Source organism: Crinia signifera, chromosome 7 (assembly GCF_055691185.1).
Source record: "Crinia signifera chromosome 7, ASM5569118v1, whole genome shotgun sequence".
In the NCBI taxonomy this organism is placed as follows: Eukaryota; Metazoa; Chordata; class Amphibia; order Anura; family Myobatrachidae; genus Crinia; species Crinia signifera.
The window spans coordinates 185,167,601-185,188,726 of record NC_139223.1 but is presented as its reverse complement, the minus strand read 5'-3'; the positions used below and the strand labels follow the sequence as shown (position 1 = coordinate 185,188,726).

At 43.5% G+C, this 21,126-nt stretch overlaps 1 protein-coding gene across 1 annotated transcript in view; it reads left to right on the top strand.

The window, feature by feature from the left end:
• ZNF804A (zinc finger protein 804A) overlaps positions 1-20,778 on the top strand; it is a 131,583-nt gene extending 110,805 nt beyond the window's left edge. Inside the window, exons 2-4 of the mRNA XM_083154674.1 lie at positions 8,065-8,208; positions 13,001-13,131; positions 15,793-20,778. Coding sequence (XP_083010800.1) covers positions 8,065-8,208; positions 13,001-13,131; positions 15,793-18,739 — 3,222 coding nt within the window. The 3' untranslated portion in view covers positions 18,740-20,778. The remainder of the gene's footprint in view (positions 1-8,064; positions 8,209-13,000; positions 13,132-15,792) is intronic.
• Positions 20,779-21,126: the final 348 nt, after the last annotated feature.

The window sequence follows — 21,126 nt, the reverse complement described above, 5'->3', positions numbered from 1 at the left end:
GAGAGGCAGAGGAGTGAACTGCCATTGTAATATACTATGATATCATGAAGTGATTAATAGGGTGATACTATATCATGAATAGGAGGCTGTATATTCTCTGGGGTCAATTTACTAAGTTGGGAGTTCTACAGAAGATGGGATGTTGCCCATGGCAACCAATCAGATCCTATCTATTATCGGTACTTGTTTCCTAGCACGGCGCCCCGATGTCCATCGTAGGGCATCTGATCTCATCGCATGCCATATAGCTGCATACGATGCATGCGATGCGTTTTTAAATGTACAAGCACCCTGATGGGTGCTTACAATGTTAAATGCACCCCCATGCCACCCCCACTATCAACGCCAACCCGAAGCGTGGCGAGCGCAGAGAGCCCGCGAGGGGCGGCGGTACGCATCCTCCGACCTTTTCATACCCCCACTATCCTCCTCGGCGTGGAGTTTACCTTACATAGTGGCGAGGGGACGCGTATTACTTTACATGGGTTCCGCGTCCCCTCGCGGGGCTCCCCACGTTTCGGGCTTGGGGGCTCGCTGCGCTCGCCACACTATCTAAAATCAACTCCACGCCGACGTGGATAGTGGGGGTATGAAAAGTCGGAGGACACGTACCGTCGCCCCTCGCGGGCTCGCTGCGCCCGCCACGCTTGGGGTTGGCGTTGATCCTGGGGTTGGCGCTAACAATGGGGGGCCATTTAACATTGTAAGGACCCATCAGGGTGTTTGTACAAAAAAAAATCGTATACCATCGCATCGTATGCCATTGTATGGCATAAAATGCGATATTTTATTGTACAATATCGCGTCCTATTGCATATCATCGTACACCATATTAAGTGTTATGGTATACGATGCGATGGGCGCCGTGCTAGGAAACAAGTACCCTATTATCTTCTAGAAGGTGCTGAATGAATAAGTAAAATCTTCAATAGAACTTCCATCTTAGTAAATGTATCCCTCTGTCTCTCCTGTCCTTCATCTAGTTGGTTCTTCAGGTATTGTTTTTTAAAATATATATTAAATTAAATACTGTACTAGGTAATGTAAAAGTCGAATTACATATATTCATATACCTGTATATTAATATATATATATATATCTGGCGGTGACGGCGGCACTCGGGTCCAATAACCACAAAACAACTTGTCTGTTGAGGTCAATGTTTCAGCGCTTGCAGAGCTTTTATCAAGAACATATATTCCAAAAATTCTAATCGGCATAGGACAGATAATAGCCTTGGTGCCTTGACTTGTGTGAGTAACGGGTGCCGGACGGGGTCCCGACAGTCGGGATCCCGACAGGCATTCACCCGACATCGGGATCCCGACTGTCAAAACACTGACAGCCGGGTTCCCGACGGCCACCCACTTTTTTCCCTCGTGGGGGTCCACAACCCCCATAGAGGGGAGAATAGAATAGGTGGCTCACGTAGCGAGCCCGCAAGGGGCTTAGTTGCGCTCACCATGCTGTCTGGGTCCGGCCAGTCGGGATCCCGACATCGGGATAACGACTGTCGGGATCCCGACTGTCGGACCATTATACCACACCCGTGTGTAACACACCGTATGTAGAAAGCAGGTAGGGACCGGCACTCATAGGGCTTGTAAAGAAGCAGACAGACTCCGTGGTCTTGTAGTATATCATTATCTATATACTTGGATCCCAATATGTTAAACTGATATTCATCTTTCATTAAAAAATTGTGTTAACTTTTCTCCCATTTAAATTCCGTGGCAGCATAGCAATTGCCTGTAAAGCCGCCAGTATATACAGATATGTACATGAATACATTATTATGAAGGAACGGTTAGTCGGTTCATGTCACAATATAATCTGTCAGACACTGATCTGCTTTAATAATATGCTTAGTAATCAAGTCAGCCTAAAATTGCATATTGATTTTCATCTCAAAAAATTATTCAATTACACGTCGCTAAATGAAAATGTTCTGTTCTATATTTAGTCTTGAAAGTAACAAGTTTATCAGTGAATTTCTTATGACTTGTTCATTACGGTAGACATGTTTTATTTGGAATTATGTGGTGCTATTTAGCAAAATAATGGCAGATGTTCTCTTTTCATTTATCTTCAAATCAAAAACAAAATTAGGTGAAAGCCAGCAAGACTCCGCTTACTCATAATGTTTGCATTTCTTTAGTGCCTTTATAGTACTTTGCAAGAAAAACACATTTGGAATAGGCTAGATCCAGTTATTCATGATTCAGATTGGCTTCCATACACTGTCTATGGGGCTGGGCCCTAATTGCTGTGCAAGTATTTGAAATTGTCCTAAAAGTTTAGAAGGTTGGATGCCCAGAGATTTTTGTAAAAATTTATTTGTGAGCCTCATCAGATTTATTAAATGTATGTGACCGAACCGGGGGTTCGGTATATTTAGTTGAGATTCAGTTTGTATTGTCGATATTGACCATGTCATGGATTAAATGTCAACATGATTAGAATGTTGAAAAAAAAAGTTCCCGGGGGTCTAGCAGTGACTTACCTTATTTGGCTGGTCTGTTGGCTCCAGACTTCTGACTTAGGCGGTGATTTGGTAATGTTTTGTCACTCACTGTTAATGCCCCTAAACCCTACACATAGCCCTTCTTCTAGAGCAGTGGTCCCCAAACTTTTTATCTGTTTACCCACATATTTTCTAGTAGGAAGCCACAACTGCTGTTTTATTTTCTCTTTCTTTGACCATAAATAATTTGAACTGGTCCTGGACAACCAATTAAGGCACCTCTGCAAGTGCTGTGATGCACTCCAGGGTAACACGGCACCTAATTTGGGAATCACTGTCCTGAAAGTCTTACTCTAACCTCCCCCTGCAGCTTAACTCTAACCAGTGGTGCAAGTAGAAAAAAAAGTCTTAGTGGTACTGTGCTGCGCGCCGAAAAATGGGCGTGGTCAGGGTCGTGGTCATGACACAAAGGGGGAGTGGCTACAAGACAAATATGTGCCAGATATGCCCCCATAATGCCACACATATGCCCCCACAGTGCTAGATATGCCTCCACAATGCCACACATGCCCCCACAGTGCTAGTTATGCCCCCCAGTGCCAGATATGCCCCCACAGTGCTAGTTATGCCCCCACAGTGCCACACATATGCCCCCACAGTGCTAGTTATGCCCCCAGTGCCAGATATGCCCCCAGTTCCACACATATGCCCCCACAGTGCTAGTTATGCCCCCAGTGCCAGATATGCCCCCACAGTGCCACACATATGCCCCCACAGTGCTAGTTATGCCCCCAGTACCAGATATGCCCCCACAGTGCTAGTTATGCCCTCAGTGCCACACATATATATATATATAGAATATATGCCCCCCCACAGTGCCAGAATATATGCCCCCCCCCCACAGTGCCAGAATATATGCCCCCCCCCCCACAGTGCCAGAATATATGCCCCCCACAGTGCCAGAATATATGCCTCCCACAGTGCCAGAATATATGCCCCCCACAGTGCCAGAATATATGCTCCCCCACAGTGCCAGAATATATGCCCCCCCCCACAGTGCCAGAATATATGACCCCCCACAGTGCTAGATATGCCTCCACAATGCCACACATGCCCCCACAGTGCTAGTTATGCCCCCCAGTGCCAGATATGCCCCCACAGTGCTAGTTATGCCCCCACAGTGCCACACATATGCCCCCACAGTGCTAGTTATGCCCCCAGTGCCAGATATGCCCCCAGTTCCACACATATGCCCCCACAGTGCTAGTTATGCCCCCAGTGCCAGATATGCCCCCACAGTGCCACACATATGCCCCCACAGTGCTAGTTATGCCCCCAGTACCAGATATGCCCCCACAGTGCTAGTTATGCCCTCAGTGCCACACATATATATATATAGAATATATGCCCCCCCACAGTGCCAGAATATATGCCCCCCCCCACAGTGCCAGAATATATGCCCCCCCCCCCCCACAGTGCCAGAATATATGCCCCCCACAGTGCCAGAATATATGCCTCCCACAGTGCCAGAATATATGCCCCCCACAGTGCCAGAATATATGCTCCCCCACAGTGCCAGAATATATGCCCCCCCCCACAGTGCCAGAATATATGACCCCCCACAGTGCCAGAATATATGCCCCCCAGTGTCAGAATATATGCTCCCCACAGTGCCAGAATATATGCCCCCCACAGTGCCAGAATATATGCCCCCCACAGTGCCAGAATATATGCCCCCCCCACAGTGCCAGAATATATGCCCCCCCCACAGTGCCAGAATATATGCCCCCCAACAGGCTGCTCCCCTTGTGTAACAGGACAATAATCTACGTACCTAGTCTTGCGGTCAGGTGTGTCCATCGAGGCGGCTCCGTCCCTCCACACGATGGCTCCAGCGAGACTCCGGCTCCGTCCAGACTCCAGCGCCGTCCATTTCATCCTGGGACACCCGGCGTGTGGTGGGGCGGGACGTCGGTGCCTGGGATGCGGGGGATGCTGGGGATCATGCGGCGCCGGAGCCATGGCGTCACAACATCATGGCGCAAACCGGCGCATGCACATTGGACAGCGATCGGCGGGTTTTTATGCCGTTATGGGGTACCGGCACTATTTGTTATAGCGGTACGCCGTACCACCCCGTACCGCCATACTTTCAACCCTGACTCTAACCCCCATTCCGCACAACCTCCCCTCCTGCAACCTAATTGCCATTGGTATTCTGAGAATCTTGATATTGCACATGTCGACATTGTGAACATGTCAATATTTTAATTGTCGATATGACTGCATTCTGTAAGTCAGTGATGGGCAACAGGTGACCAGGAGCCTTCACCTCCAAACTTGACATGAGACAACTACTTATGGTGTACAAAACGATTTTTCACCTACCTGTATGCCATACTATAGATAAAATAATTTTTGATGAAAATGTATTTTTGTTTCACCCACCCCATTTGCGTTAATGTAGATTAACAATAGGTTCCATCAAAGTATACTCAACTTAACCACCCATAAGTAACATCTGCCTGCCCAAATATGGTGCAGACTTTCGTTTTACACTTTCTCAGTATGGCCAGGAGTGTTAGGAGGCCATAAAGAAGTTATGTAGAGAAGGCACTTGGACAAGGATTGCTTAGCAACTCTTGCAAACACAGGGTCTCAGACATTTAGGATGTGGATGATGGGGAGAGTGATCTTATCTAACTGCTCTAACATCAGAACTTAGAACATTTGCGGACTGTACTGTATCTTGCATTGAAACAAAGATTAGACAACCACATTCAATGTAGAGTTCTACGTACAGTATTGACATTTTTTCTCCTCTGTTATTCCAGGCTATGTTCCCTGGAGAGCCTATCTCTGGTATTGTCTGCATTGCAGCACTATCAGGATGAGCGAAAATACCTGTTTTCAAATGTAGATTTTGCACCAAGCATAGGGTTGTACAGATGATGATGATGTCATATAAGGGGCATGGCCTGCCAGTTACATCACTCCTGGGGCATGTCCAACCTCCAAGAAAATGCTTGGCTGACACCAGAGACTTGTGCATGCATGCAATGTGCATGCAATGTTGGCTCCTTCTCAGTGAGAGGAGACAGTTGCGGCAGGATATCACACTGCAGCACCCACTTCCTATCACTGCGGGGAGCTGGCATTTTAGCGTCACCCATGAATGTGGCCTGCATCCCAATTGTGATGCCTGTATATTGACCCATAACTCAAAGGTTATGTGTTCAACATCTTGGAGTTACCCCACATGTTAACATGAAGGTTCACATTTCTGTGAGAGGAAGTTGGAGAAATTAAGTAGCTCCAGGCAGAGCTTTAGCCATGAGGTAAGGATTCAGTGTGGACCCAGTTAGAAATAATTAGACTTTTTTTTGTTTTTTACCATTCATTCAATTATTTGTATTTTTTCCGCTTGTAACGATTAGATTTGTTTCCATATTTTTACATTTTTATTGTGAAACATTTTTATAATTTCCCTAAGACCTTTTCCATGCTGTGATGGGTTCCATATTTCTACTTTAAAAGTATTTTAAAGTTTAAACCACAAAGTATTCTACGGATGCAGTGATTTCCTTTTTCATAATTAGATTACTATGCCTAGATTGAGAGCCTTGGCTTTCCAATGTATACATTACAGCTAAATAATTGATGTAATAAAAAAGCTGCCAATATTTAATCAGAGATTTTTGGAATTTGGCTCCAAAACTTTAAGCATAAGGCAAAGAGCCATCTATTCTGTAAATCCCGATAATTATAATGACAAATATTACCTTCAATGTGGCATGTGGTGGGTTTCAATCTTGTATCCTGCCTTAGGCATTTTACTGAGGTACAAATTATACCAAGCAGCTCTTTTCAAATATAAACTCCTTGACATAGAACTATCCAGTTAGTTTTGGTTCTGCATGAAATGTACATTGAGCCTATAATTATTTTCTTATTTAGCTTCATCACCGTGTGTCCTATACAATATATTTAATTTGCTAAGTTCTTTACTGCTATGTATGATTGCTTAATTTGAAGCAACATGTAGGTGTGGTGTCAATAGTCCATTATAATTAAAAAAAAGGGGGTTAAAAGGACATAATATGCAATAGATTTTCACCTTCTGATTGGAGATTGGTCAACCGCATTAACCGTAAATCTATCAAAATGATTTATAAACATTCTATGCTTTCTATTCCTTCATAAACACTTTAGCATAACGTGGGGCATAATTTGCCCCCATAGCTGTACCAAACTTTTAAATTGAAACACAAAGGGGGAAATTTACTAAGGTAAAATCGTCCAAAAAATTCATATTGGTACAGCAAAATACGATTTTTTTTATGCGTATTCGTATTTTCAGGATTTACTATCCTGAAAATACGGTGATGTGTATTTGTATTCATGGTGTATACATGGCGTATTCGTATTTTTGAATACGAATACGAATATATACGACATCGATAGAATACGCCTATTTTTAACATGAAAACAAATTTACTAACAATTCGTATTTGTAAAAAATACGAATACGAATCGAAAACGCATACGAATCGTAAAAAAAATACGCCAAAAAAATACACCTTGATTTGGAAGTGTATTTCACATCTTAGAATTTTACACATGAGGAAAAAATCAGAAAATGACCCCCAGATGATCAAAATCACAAATGTGTGACTTATAAAAGGCCACTTAGCACACATACACACTTTTAAAATTATTTATTTATTTGTACATTTTTTTTACACTGCAGCCTGCACGGATCTGACTGATCCATGCAGGCTAAAACATATACGAATTTGTATTTTAAAATACAAATTTGTATTTTAACATACAAATTTGTATTTTAACATCCGAATTTGTATTTAAAAATATGAATTTGTATTTAAAATACGAATTCGTATCAGAAAAAATACGAATCAATACGCCATTGGATAATACGAATCAGTCAAATACGACTGATTAGTAAATTATCCTCCAGAATACAAATGAAAATATGACTACACCAGTCGTATTCATTCGTATTCATTCGTATTAAGAATACGAATACGATTTTGTGTATTTTTATTCTTAGTAAATTTCCCCCAAAGTAATTGTTCGTTAAAGTAAACTTTATTCCTCATATTAAAAATCGCTCTTATCTTGTAGTAAAATGATTATGCCTCAAAATCTAGTGATAATAGTTACAATTCCTTGAACATGTGAATTTGAGGTTAAGACGAAGCAGCTGTCAGCCTGCCTGCTCCATCGCCAGATCTCCCGTGCTGGCGCAGGCTGGCGCATCCCATCTCCATCTGATAAGGACACATGAGCATCTCTCACGCTCTCTCATCACCATTAGCTTTTATCACTCTACAATTTATCACTTTTCAAGGCTTAGTACATCTCGCCCACAGTGTGGTGCAAATTGAGATCCATAAGATGGGATGTTAATGAGTTGACATCCAAAGTGTTCCTAAATGTTCCATACAGAATTTATATGCCGCAATAGTGGCCTCCAGTAAGTGGCAGCATAAGTGTTATATCAGTGATTTGCTTACTCATCATGAGGACATTTTCTGCAAAAAGCCACATCGATAACTTTATCATTTCTTTTCTTTAAGGACTTGTCTGAAAAGGAGAACACAAAGCAAAATGCCCTGGAATCCCTGAAGGCAAATTTCTACTGTGAGTTATGTGACAAGCAATATTATAAGCATCAAGAGTTCGATAATCATATTAACTCCTATGATCACGCACACAAACAGGTGAGAAGGTACTGGGCTGTGAGTTCTGGGCTGTGAGTTCTGGGCTGTGAGATCTGGGCTGCGAGATCTGGGCTGTGAGATCTGGGCTGTGAGTTCTGGGCTGTGAGATCTGGGCTGTGAGATCTGGGCTGTGAGAACTGGGCTGTGAGATCTGGGCTGTGAGTTCTGCACTGTGAGATCTGGGCTGTGAGTTCTGGGCTGTGAGATCTGGGCTGTGAGTTCTGGGCTGTGAGATCTTGGCCATGAGTTCTGGACTGTGAGATCTGGGTTGTGAGTCCTGGGCTGTGAGTTCTGGGCTGTGAGTTCTGGGCTGTGAGATCTGGGCTGTGAGATCTGGGCTGTGAGTTCTGGGCTGTGAGATCTGGGCCGTGAGTTCTGGGCCATGAGATCTGGGCTGTGAGTCCTGGGCTGTGAGTTCTGGGCTGTGAGTTCTGGGCTGTGAGTTCTGGGCTGTGAGATCTGGGCTGTGAGTTCTGGGCTGTGAGATCTGGGCTGTGAGATCTGGGCTGTGAGATCTGGGCTGTGAGTTCTGGGCTGTGAGTTCTGGGCTGTGAGTCCTGGGCTGTGAGATATGGGCTGTGAGTTCTGGGCTATGAGATCAGGGCTGTGAGATCTGGGCTGTGAGAACTGGGCTGTGAGAACAGGGCTGTGAGATCTGGGCTGTGAGTTCTGGGCTGTGCGTTCTGGGCTGTGAGTTCTGGTCTGTGAGAACTGGGCTGTGAGATCTGGGCTGTGAGATCTGGGCTGTGAGTTCTGGATAGTACTCTGATATGGATCTGAAAGTCTTAAATGTCAGTTGTGCAAAGATTTATAATTACTAGAGACAGGATTATATGCAACAGAAAAAGCTTGAAATATGCATGCAAATATGCATGAAAAATACCTAAAATATGCATGAAAAGTGTTAAAATATGCTACATTAAATAATAAAAAAAAGTAATTTTTAACTTATTTATTTAAAAATCAGCATACAATTAGTTGCAAATAAACCTCAAAAATAGGCCCACAGCATCTGCAGATGTCTAGTGCTGTACACAGGATTTTTTTCTCCCTGGCTGCTATAGCAGACTGCAGCTTCCTAGGCTCTTATGGCATCAACTACACGGATCCTCATCTCCAGCGCTGATGGATCCAATGTCAGCATAGTGTGTGAGGGCGGCGCAGTGGAAGGTTTCCTCCCTGTGCCACATACTCACTGTGACACGGCATTTCCTCCGCGACGCGTGATGTCACAACCCTTCTGCCTGCCTCCTCTGCTGCAGAAGTCTCTGGGTGTAAAGTCCCAGGCCAGGGGCAGGCAAAGGTTCAGGAGCTTTGTAATGGCATCCGCTCCAACTGACTTTTATCAACATGAATTGGCAGCCTAGAGCAGTGTCAGACATATCGTACATCCAAGGTTCCCCACACTGCGTACATATTGCCCCAGCCTGCACACTCTACCCCTACCTGGCCAGCAGCAGCAGCAGGGCAAAGCAGTTCTGTGACTGGCGGGTGGAAAGGGGGCAGGGCCTAAAATATGCACCATCACTAGATTTTAGGTAAAATATGCAATAACCAGTGAGAATGGGCAAAATATGCAAATGCATATAATCCTGTCTCTAATAATTACACAATATAATGGAAAGAATGGTGCCAAACTTTTTTAAGTCCATTGCATAACCTCTTTGCGGCTGAGGATGAGCAGAGCTCATTTCCAGTTTGCAGTATAGATTTATATGGACAACACCTCTTTTTCATTCTCCCTAGGATATTAGAATCAGCAGTTTAATCAATGATATTGAAGCAGTTAATGCTTAGATAGATAGCCAAATGTACTTACTCCTTGGCAGAGGAAGCCTGCACAGCCTTAATGGAATCAGCGAGCCAGGGTGTTGGAGTTAAGTGCTCAGGCAGAATATACAAAAGCAATAGAGCACTGTAGATGCTGCAGGACGTCGCATCAGAATAACTGCTGTGCAAGCGTGGGTCTTCCTAGCAGACATCTGAACAGTGCGCATCATATTTCCTTCCTTAGAAATTAAAACAAATGAACGCTGTACATATGTGTCTACTTATATCTAGCCTCATTGTGCGGTAAACAACCATTCTAGACAAGGTGTGACTAGGTAGCGCAGAGGGTCTTTTCATGTGACTTTTCCCTGTAAAACGCATCTTGTTTGCATCGTTATGTGTAGAAGACACACACACACGCGCAGACCTTGCTTGATTAAAATGATATGCAGCATGATGAAATTTCTAGGAAAATGCTGTAAAGTAGCAATTCATTGTAAATGCATAGCAATGAGCATAAGATGCATTTTCGGCACAAAAAGATGCTTGCTGCTTCACTCACTCGCGCCACGCATCTCTCGGTGGCTAGAGTCTAGATGTAGAGTCTAGTCCTGAAAACCATCCTCTCTTGGCTGGTTTCTGGCAACTTGGCCGCACTAAGCCTCTTTTTCTCGTCAATTGTGCACCTAATTTGCATAAATAAAATTAATGGGAGCGACAAAACAACAATGCTAGATTACATTGATCAAACTTCTGTGGGACATTTGTAAATCTGTATATGACTGAGTCTGAATCTGTATGTGAAGTGCTCAGGGCCCTCTGAACAGCATTGTGGGCCCAAAGCACTACACTGGGGCACCTACTTAAAAATGTAAAACAATCTTCCCTAGGTGTCTATCCACCTACTATCAGATATCCAGCAATTAGCAGCTTACAGCCAGTAACGGTTTGGCTGCAGACTGGTAGAGAATGTTCCCCAGCAGCTCTGATTTCGTGTTATTCGCAACCAACCGAGGAGCAATCTCTACTAGCCTCACAAGGATCTCTGGCGGTACCTGGAAACCCCTGCCCGAAGACCCCTAGACTTGTGGGGCCCTAGGGCAGCTGCACAGTAACCCCATGCGTTAAGATGGCCCTGGGAGTTCTGCAATGCAGCGGTTGTGGCTTTTTCACACGCCAAGTTCCGTTGAGCTTCATCTGCGACTTTGAACGTGATTAAAATTAAGTCCTGTGCGGTTACAGATGTCACTCACTGGGGTAAATTTACTAAGATGGTAGCTCTATTGAAGATATTATGTTGTCCATAACAACCAATCAGACACTGGCGTAACTATAGCACCGCAGCCCCCGCCACCGCGGTGCTATAGTTACACCTTCCCCCAATCCCCCGCAGGCTTACCTATTTCGCTGGTCCCGGCGGCTCCGTTCTTCTGCTGAGGACCACCACAAAATGGCCACCCCCATATAGCACACAGTTCTCTGAAACTGTCTGCTGTATGGGGCGGCCATTTTGTGGTGGTCCTCAGCAGAAGAACGGAGCCGCCGGGACCAGCGAAATAGGTAAGGCTGCGGGGGATTGGGGGGGGTTTGAATAGGCGGCGGGGGGGCGCCCCCCCTAAAGGCGGGGGGCGCCCAAAACGTAGCTACGCCGCTGCAATCAGATTCTATCTATTATTTTCTAGAAGGTGCTAAATAAATAAGTACAATCAGATTGGTTGTTATGGGCAACATCCCATCTTCAATAGAACTTCCATCTTAGTAACTTAACCATTGTGAGTGGCATCTGCGATGCTAATTAGAAATAAAATGTAAAGAGAAAATCGATACACTACCACTCTTCGGGCATCTCAGTTAGGCCGGGCATCTTGCACAATTTGCGTATTGAGGCTATGTGTAATGATGTAACACATGTGTACTTCACAATTGTAAAGCCATATGCCATATCTGCTTAATGATATGCTCCAAGCCTTTGTTTTTTTTGTCTAAATGGCAATTCCATAGTATAAGAAATAACGTGGTGGTTTTTGATGTTGGTCGATGAATTAAAAATAAACATGAAAGTCTATTTCATGAGGCTCTTTGTGAGTACAGCCATGAAAGGGACTGAATCACGTTTTTTTTTTCGAGAATGGAACAAACAGGTTTGTAAGTGCTTCCTGTTTGCTACATTCTGTAGAAATGCAAATCTATTGTCTACAAATGTCAATTGATACATGGCCACGTGTCCCGGGGATGAATCAGGCTAAAAGTGGCTCTCATACGGTTTTTAGATAGATTTTTTATTTGAAACATTTTCTAAATGTTTTCTTCTATTCACACAAGAACCGCATTGAGGCAGAAATATCAGAAATGAGACTTTTTGTATAAAAAAAAACCACAGATACAATTGTCGGAACCAATATTTTGTATTTTCATAAGCATTATCTGCAAAAACTCCTACGTCATTTACTGTGCTCACATCTAGCTAAAAAAGCAACAGGAAATGTAAAATAACCTATTCCCTTTAATGGGATCTGACTGATGGGTCTACTGTGTCTAGAGGTCAACATCATATGGTCGACATGAATAGAGTTGACAGGTAAGAAAGGTCCAATTTATTGGGGAGCCTTTGCATTAAGGTCTACTGACGCACAAAGTTCACTGGTTCAAAAGGTTGACAAGTTTTTTTTTTTTTATGTTTTCCCATTTTTTGCTTGATCTACGGTCCAGGTGGATACAAGTGGGAATTTAGCGTGAACCGCAGTAGCGGAGCGAGCCGCCTTGCCTGAAGCGTGGTGATCAAAGTGAGCCTATGAGCCTACACCATTCCAGTGTTTGTGGTCACATGATGAAACAAAGCATTACACCCCAAATTATTTTTTACAAAAACATTTGCGTTGACCATCTCATGTCAACTTTTTGAGTCTGTCAACCTAATAGAGGTGCACAATAAGGGGTCAGCCTAATGACGGTCTACTTAGACATTATAGATCTTCCATACAAAACCCCCCTTTAATGGCCGGATTTGACACTTTCTCCACAGAGGCTTAAGGAGCTAAAACAGAGGGAATTCTCTCGAAATGTATCATCAAAATTAAGAAGAAATGAAAGAAAACAAAAAAATTATCTGCAGAGGTTCCACAAGTCGGCAGATTATAAAAGACAAACAACTTGGTGAGTAGCCCAGGGAGAAACTGAGTAGCCAAGGGTAAAGTTATAAGCATTTGAGTAAGGTCTACCTGACCAGGAAGAATTTTCCCATACACGAGTACAGATTAACCAAACAGGGAAATGAACGTAAATAACCCTAATTTGTCCCCTCTAGAAGTTTCCAAAACCAACCAGTTCAGTTCAGTTACACTTTATCAATCTAAAACATTATCATCTTAGCCATCTTTTTTCACACCCCTTTCTGGGAGGAGCCTGGAGAGCAGAAGTAGCTGAGCAAATCGGGGGTGGTTATTTATGTCATTAAGTCCCTCCCCTTCATCGTAAATGTTGCAAATCACAGGTCCTTAAAGGAAGGGTGGGGCTAAAATGAACAATACGCATAATTTGAGCACTGCCCACTCCATACGGAGCCATCATTTTCTCTCTGTCATGCCCAATTTACTAGACTTCTTCCTGTGCATGCTCTGTAGTGGCACGTGAACTGGAAAATGGCCACATGGTAGGGACATGGTGCAAATCACCGTATGGCATGCCCTGTCTAAGCACATCGGCCAGACAGACCAACAGAAGGCAGAGCTGCTCAGTCAGGCCTTCAGACAGCAGGACTGGTACATCAATCTTACATCAATCTATTGGCCCTTGTTGTATTTGCCAGATGGCCCATTTGGAAGTGCCCATGGCCATAGTGAGATTAGTACCACTGCCAGGGAGTAAAGCCAATGGCATGGTACTCCTTTCCTCCCCTTTCACTGTCAGCACTCTGGAGCCCTGATATAAGAAGCATGTGGCATCTGCTCCCTCCATCAAGTGTTATTGAAATGCCAGAGAGAATGGTGGATAGTGTTGCTTAGTCCCTAATAGAGGTAAAATATCCAAGTACAGCCCTGTCTTAGTCTATATTGTACTCATATAATTCATACAGGTATGTTACAGAGTACAGAATTAGGGTTATACACACACACCCACACACACACAGAAGCAGTGGTGGCTCCAAAGTTGGGGCTGCAGCACAGTCGGAAATTCAAATAGGGGCAACACACCCACTGCCAGGGAGTTATTTAGGAATGGCAGTTGGTGGGTGTGGCTCCCCTATTTGAATTTTGAACTGCAGCACACACACACCCCTCCTGGAGCCGACTTTGCACACAATGTTCAGTATAGGATTTCAATTGATAATAATTATTATAGGCACTCTTATTTAGCCATGAGAGAATCCAGACTATAACACAAAATGAAGAGAACTACAGCAATTAAAGGCCTGGGTAAAAAGATACACAACAAATAGGAATCTGGCAGGTAATCAGACGTTCCTCTGCCTGCAGACTCACAGCGCTCCCAGCAGCACTGAGTGCAGAGGCAATTAATGTTGATTAATGTTGGATCAGGCGGCCCTAAGTAGCCAGGAGTCAGGTGCATCCATGCTGGCGATTAAGTCATTATCTGACCGCAAACATAGTAAGATTGCATTAGGAAGCTGGTGACCCCTGGTGGCGGAGAATGGATCCTGCTGGGTTTTGTGTCATGTTTCAACCTCTGTAAATATCATCTCTGCAATTCCAATAGAATCTGTATATAATGCAAAAGGTTGCTGAACAAACTATGATGGTAATAATTATTTAATATTCCATAAAATTATCTTCCTGTATAAAAACAACATCATGTTATAAGCTACATAAAGTATCTCTAAAAGACCATATAGGTTACTATAGGGCGTCAAAGTAAGAATATTAATGTCCTTTGCTTTAAATACAGGATTTTAGTCCATGGAAACTTATTACCTATTTGGTCCTGAAGCTTACTTAGAATCTCCTCTACAAGGTCCAGAATGTCTGCATATGACAATGCGGACCCTGGTCTCTGGCCACCTGCACCCTCCAACACCGCAGTGTCAGTCGCGCTGCGGCTAAGGGGGGACTGCAGGTGATCGCGCAAGGCTCATTCTGCACATACGCAATTTCCCAACCGTCATATTAGTACATAAACCGCTCATTTTCCAACTCTATCAGAACAGATGTCATTGGTTAGGACAATGGGTAAATCCCTTAAAAGCAGTTATAATCCAGGTGCTACTTTAGTCTGTGGTTACAATCACCTGTCCATGGAAAATGGAAACGATAAAATCATTTGAACATATACAAGAACATAGATTCATATACACATTTCAACAGCATTCCATACATCGTCTACATGATAATTGTGGTACAACAGTGGAAACAGATGTAGATGCAGAGCATCCTCTGGTGGACACAACTCGTTACTGCAAGGAGAATAGAACTACAAATATTCATTGTGTGTATTTTTTAATAGTGCATATTTGCTTCGGATAGGTCAGTCAGGCAGTGAGTGCCCGGTAAATGCGCAGACCACCACCATCAGTGAGGGGGAAGAACTCAGATCCCAGATCAGATCCAGATCCAAGAACCAAGATCTCTGAATGATTTTATCATGTAGTATTTAAATCTGGTTACTGATATCATTCAGTGTGCTGGGGGGTACCATGTATTTTTCTCTTGCTTAGTATTACTCCTCCCTTTCATGCACCTGAGTGATATCACTGAACCTACTTGAGCGTCTGTCACTATATATATAGTACCTAGTACTTATAAGTAATAAGTATTATGATATAATTATTGTGATTTTGTTCTTCTTTTTTTTTTGTTCAAGTGCTCCAGGAAGTGGTCCCATGTTCAAATCAACAACGGTGATGGTTCACGATCACATCCATGGGAGTCTTCAAAGTACTATTGTCCATTCTGCAGAAAGAGACAACCCACAGTTGACGTCCCTCAACAATATTCATAATGGCACAAGTATGGCATCTATCCTTTTGTCAAGTTCAGAGAGCTCAGAAACTCATAACCAGAACCATCATAAACACATTGAAAAGGACAAAAAACATAAAATAAGTTTCTCTTTCGCATTTCCCAAAAAGACCCCAGTTAAGCTTGAAGCATCAGCTGCGGTATTCTATGAATTCAATGAAGACATTTCCGGTGGTCATGGCTTGGAAAAGAGAAGTGGATTTCTGCCTGGGTCATTTAGTGTTCAGTCTCCTCTGCCTATTAATGCAACTTCATACTTAAATGGTGATGAGAAGTCTATAGCAACATCTGAAAAGCAACCGTCTAGAATATGTGCTCCTCAGCAACCAAATCAAAAACAATCACTGGAAAGTGAAGTGACGTCTATATTATCCTCCAATGTTTGTCAGTTAAAAGTGCCTTTAAACTGTGATGTTCAAGCACAACCTTCAAACTCAGATACAGTCATTGATTTAGAACAGATTGTTGATGTACATCAAGTTGATGATGAGCAACTGTCAGTAGAATTCCATAAGTTGGATACAGATCTTCTGGAAAAAACAAGTACCCATATTAATGTCACCCAAGCGATATTAGATGGTGATGATCGAGGAAGTAAACCCAACGAAAGTCCTACCAGCAATGTATCAGACATCCGGGTATCATTGAATGATGATAAAAAATTAACGCAAAGGAATGAGAAACCACTTGAGCGGCCAAATGAGGCTTTTCATCCTGTGTATAGCAGAGATGGCTCAAAAGTTCTTCAATGGCCTTCAGAGATGATGAGGTACACCTACACTCAACCATCAGTCTCCTACAGCTGCAACCCTCTACATTTTGACTTTCGGTCATCCAAAGCAATAGATCATAAAATTCAAACATTTTCGCAGTGCAACAATTTGCCAAACCAGTCTCGAGAATATTGCCCAAATACAGATGACAATGCCAGACATCGATTGAGTTGTGAATCCGTTGTGACAAATTTCAGAAATGACACAATGCACACATGTCCCAATATGACACATACTCCTGGCAATCTGAAATGTTACAGTGTAATCTGCAGTATTAAAGAGGATCAGAAGCACAACATTTCAAGGTTCCTTATTGATGATGATTATGAATTTGAAAAGAGAAAAAGTCACAAAAAGTCTTGCGGTACAAAGCAAAAAGGTAATAGGCGAAGGAAGTGCAAGTATAAAGTAAAAGTAAGAAGAGAGTCCAGACAAAGGCAACATTATTATATAAATGGAGATGGTCAAAGTGTCTCAAAAAATTTACAACAACATGTTAGATCAAAAGACTTATTTTGCTCATTAAAAAAATTTACATTTTCCCGTCAGCTGCCACATGCTGGGACACAGCACACAGAAAGAGAATTGTTAAGAAGACCAACGCTGCAGATCAAACGGGAATGTGCGGTTTGGAACATAGATCATGAAAGAGGGTTTTCCAATCAAATAGAAAATGAACACAGTAAGAATACAGGGTCTTTTAACTACCAATCAAAACTCTTACAACTAAATCATTGCTCTCAAAACATAGCTTATTCTAAAACAATTTGTAGCTGGAGTTCTGACAAAATCGGCTCTAATAAAAAACATGAAACATTTTTAAACCATAGTTGTAATTTCAAAAGAACACGTCGATCTGTCGTTGATGAGATCGAGTTATCCATTAAGAGACCCCGGCTCCATAAAACGATGTCATCTTCCCAACTGGTTGTTTTCCCAGAGCAAAACTTTTCAACTGTGTGTAAGCCCATTAGAGTCCGAAATGCTCAAGCAGTTAACGAAAGGAAAGATAGCAACTCAAGCAAAAAATTGCCTTGCAAACTACCTGAAAGTAAATCTGGGGAATGTCTGTCCAGGAATTACTATGACCTAGAAAAAGAGTCTCTAAAGGCCAAAGATTTCATTGAGAAAATAGTGAAGATAAAGCAAGTCGTAGAGAATAAATTAGACCAATTATGTAAGAGTTTGCTTGATTTAAAGCAGGAAAGTCATACTCCATTTTGTTCCGCTGGGAAAACCACTGCGCATATGGCTGAAAAAGGCAATTTGCTTACGGTAACAGACTGTGAACCAATGGAATCCCTCCTATCATGTGACTCTGAGATAACACAAGAGAGCAGAAGTCAATCATCATCAACGTTGGGACAAGCTTGCGATGATCCAAGGGAAAATTCTGTGCAAGCTAATTCGCAAGCTAGAGAAAGCCAAACATCACCAGCAAAAGAACCACACATACATGCCAAAACTTCTATAACAGAGCGGCTGCTGTCCCATGTAAACCATCCTTGCCAACAGACCAATCTTCCAGGGACATATTCTAAGAAACTTCGACATCATCAAAATGCTGGGTATGGCTCAGCACCGCAGCCTAATGTACTTCCCACCAGATTTAAATTAATGATTCCAACAGGAGCAATCCAGACTACAGTGTATCCAGTTCCATTAGAGCCACATTTCTGTTCTGCCTCAGTATCATGCTTACAGCACAGAGTACCACAGCAGCTAGCCACTCCATTTCTGGCCACCTCGGTCGGTAGTGTCACATTTATTGGTCCTCAACAGCCGTTTCTGTGTCCTCAAACGCAAAGCATTTCAAGAACTCCATTTTATCAAATAACAATGGAACCAGGTTTGTGTACGGGAGATGCGTTTGCCTCTTCACCCCAAGTACCAGTGGTGGCCAATTCTGTTCTATGCCACATCCCTTTGCCTATTCCGCATGTTTCCCATACAACAATTTTCACACCTCTACACTCACAGCTGCCGTCACTTATTCCTTTACATTCTCTTTTCTAAAGTAACACGTTCACCCTCAACCTACTGTAATTACCTGAGTATCGTTCCAAAAAAGAGTGGCCAACTTCAAACCTTCTACAGAGGACTAGAGGAGAAGTTGCTCATGGCATCCACTTATTTTCTAGTTATCATTTATCAAGTACATCCTATAAACCGAGAGCTGGAAGCTCATAGTGTTCTTTGTGCATCTTCTCCACCTGTCCTCTTAAGAAGGTTTGATACGTTTTCCCCTAAATACGCAAACAAGGGCAAATCCCCTTTAAAGCTGGATACACAGTGGGCAAAATATCGGCTGTTCGCTTGAACGGCCATTATCTGGTGGTCACGTTGGCGGTTGTGTATCCCTGATATGTTTCTGAATGATGCCATTCATGGACATATCGCGTCAGCCCTGCAACACAGCCAATATATCATTATACCACCCGTACACTTGCTGCAGAGGCCACCGGTGACTGACATCACAACTGAACATTTAAATGCCCGCCCATTTGTGACATCAGGTACATCAGGACAACAATCAAGTGTGTGTGCACGTTCCAATCATCAGATAGACTGTCAGACTGGCTGGATGACCGATCCTATCGGCCTTCGGTGTACCCAGCATTACCAAAGTCCCAATTCAATACCATATGATAAATTAAGAGGAAGATTACCCAAGTTAACCATGGCTAAATATTGCTGTACATTAGCACAATAGCCATAATCTATGCAATTTACTGTACAATTGTTATGCTGTAATCAGTACTAAGTAATTAGGTTCTAAATGTGTTTTGTCGAGTACAAACTTGTTCACAGTTGGTTATAGGACATTTTTGCCGTTTCCTGTGCACCAGTTTTCAAAAATGTCCCCTAATGTGTTCTGGGTTTAATATAGGGTTTCCACATAGTATCTCCGAATTAGATTAAATTTCCCAACACAAATACTAGAAATTGTCGCTCTTCAGGGAGGGGGCAGGGCTAAAATGATGCAAAATGCGCAGGTTTTTGCATCCAATCAAATGCCTCAGGAAATTGAGGCATTTGGTTGGAGTGGAAGCATGACTTGATGACATCAGAGTCTGTCCCCGCACCCCGAAGTGCTCATCAACGTCTCCTCTCTGGGCTTCTTCCGGAGAGGAGCACCAAAAAGTAGCTAAGTTACTGTGTTAGCTGTAAGCTAAGTACAGTACAACTGAGTTTGGCAGCAGTTCGGGATAAAAAAAAAACTCCCCAAGTTCTGCCAGCCGCTGAACTCGGACTTCATTATATCCCAACTATGACTCTAAACTCTTGTCCTTAGATTTCTGTACTACCACATTGTTCCCAGGCCCCTGAGGACCCAGACCATACCTCACTATTGATCTGCTCTCCAGGAACTGATGAAGAATTTAGCATGAATGCGGCCAGAAGAGAAATTATATCCAAAACACCGGGGGCTCTTCTTTAATTAAAGTTTCTGCAGTGTTTAACTCTGTGTAACATCACAATGTACTGTTATCTTTCATATTTGGGTACAATGGATTATTATACAAAATAGACACTTGACGTGTGTAGTATGGTACATGACACTTGTGTTCTGTGCTTGCTGAAACCTCAGTTGTCATTGATCAGATTTTTAAGGGTATTTCCAACTTTTCACTTTCCAAAATATCCAACCATCTTCCTGTTACCCGTTATCTAAACCGTGGAGGTCTTTCACCTCTAGATCCCGTATTCTTTGTGCTGTTGGGGTCCTTAACAGAGGCAAAATGGCCGTTGGTGCAGCAGGTGCAGTGCAATGGGGTCCCACTGCTGCCTCGGGTCTCACCACCCACAAGTTCCGCCACTGGTCCCTAATGATACAGGACACCCACAAAATAGTGCCCAATCTGGAGTAGCCATGGAAACAGAGGCCCTTATTCTGATCGGTGCGGCCGGAGCCGCATATGCGGCTCCGACCGCACAGACGAATCCCCGCCTTGCGTACGGATCGCCACCTCCGTCCGTACGCGGATATGTGGCGATCCGTATGAAAGTGGACGGGGATACGCCTCCTCCACCTTGGGAGCTGCCCCTGCATTCGATGGTCGCCGAACATCGAATGCAGGGCCGCACGCTCCACCAGGTCCCGCAACACAAGACCACACGGACACTTGTCCGTGTGAAATCTTGTATTGGGGCGGGCAGCTGACATCCGGCGATGTCAGCTGCCCGCCCCCTACACGCGCGTCATGGCCTCATTACCATGCATACGCCCCGCGTTTGCATGGGAACGCCCATGAAACGCGGGGCGTATGCATAGGGAAATGAGGCTAAGTAGCCCCTCACGCCCCTATCCGCCCCCTTTGCGGCGGTCAAAAAAAGTGTGCGGCGATTTCGCCTGCGCATGCGCAGAGTGCCCTCTGCACATGCGCAGAGCGAAAACATCG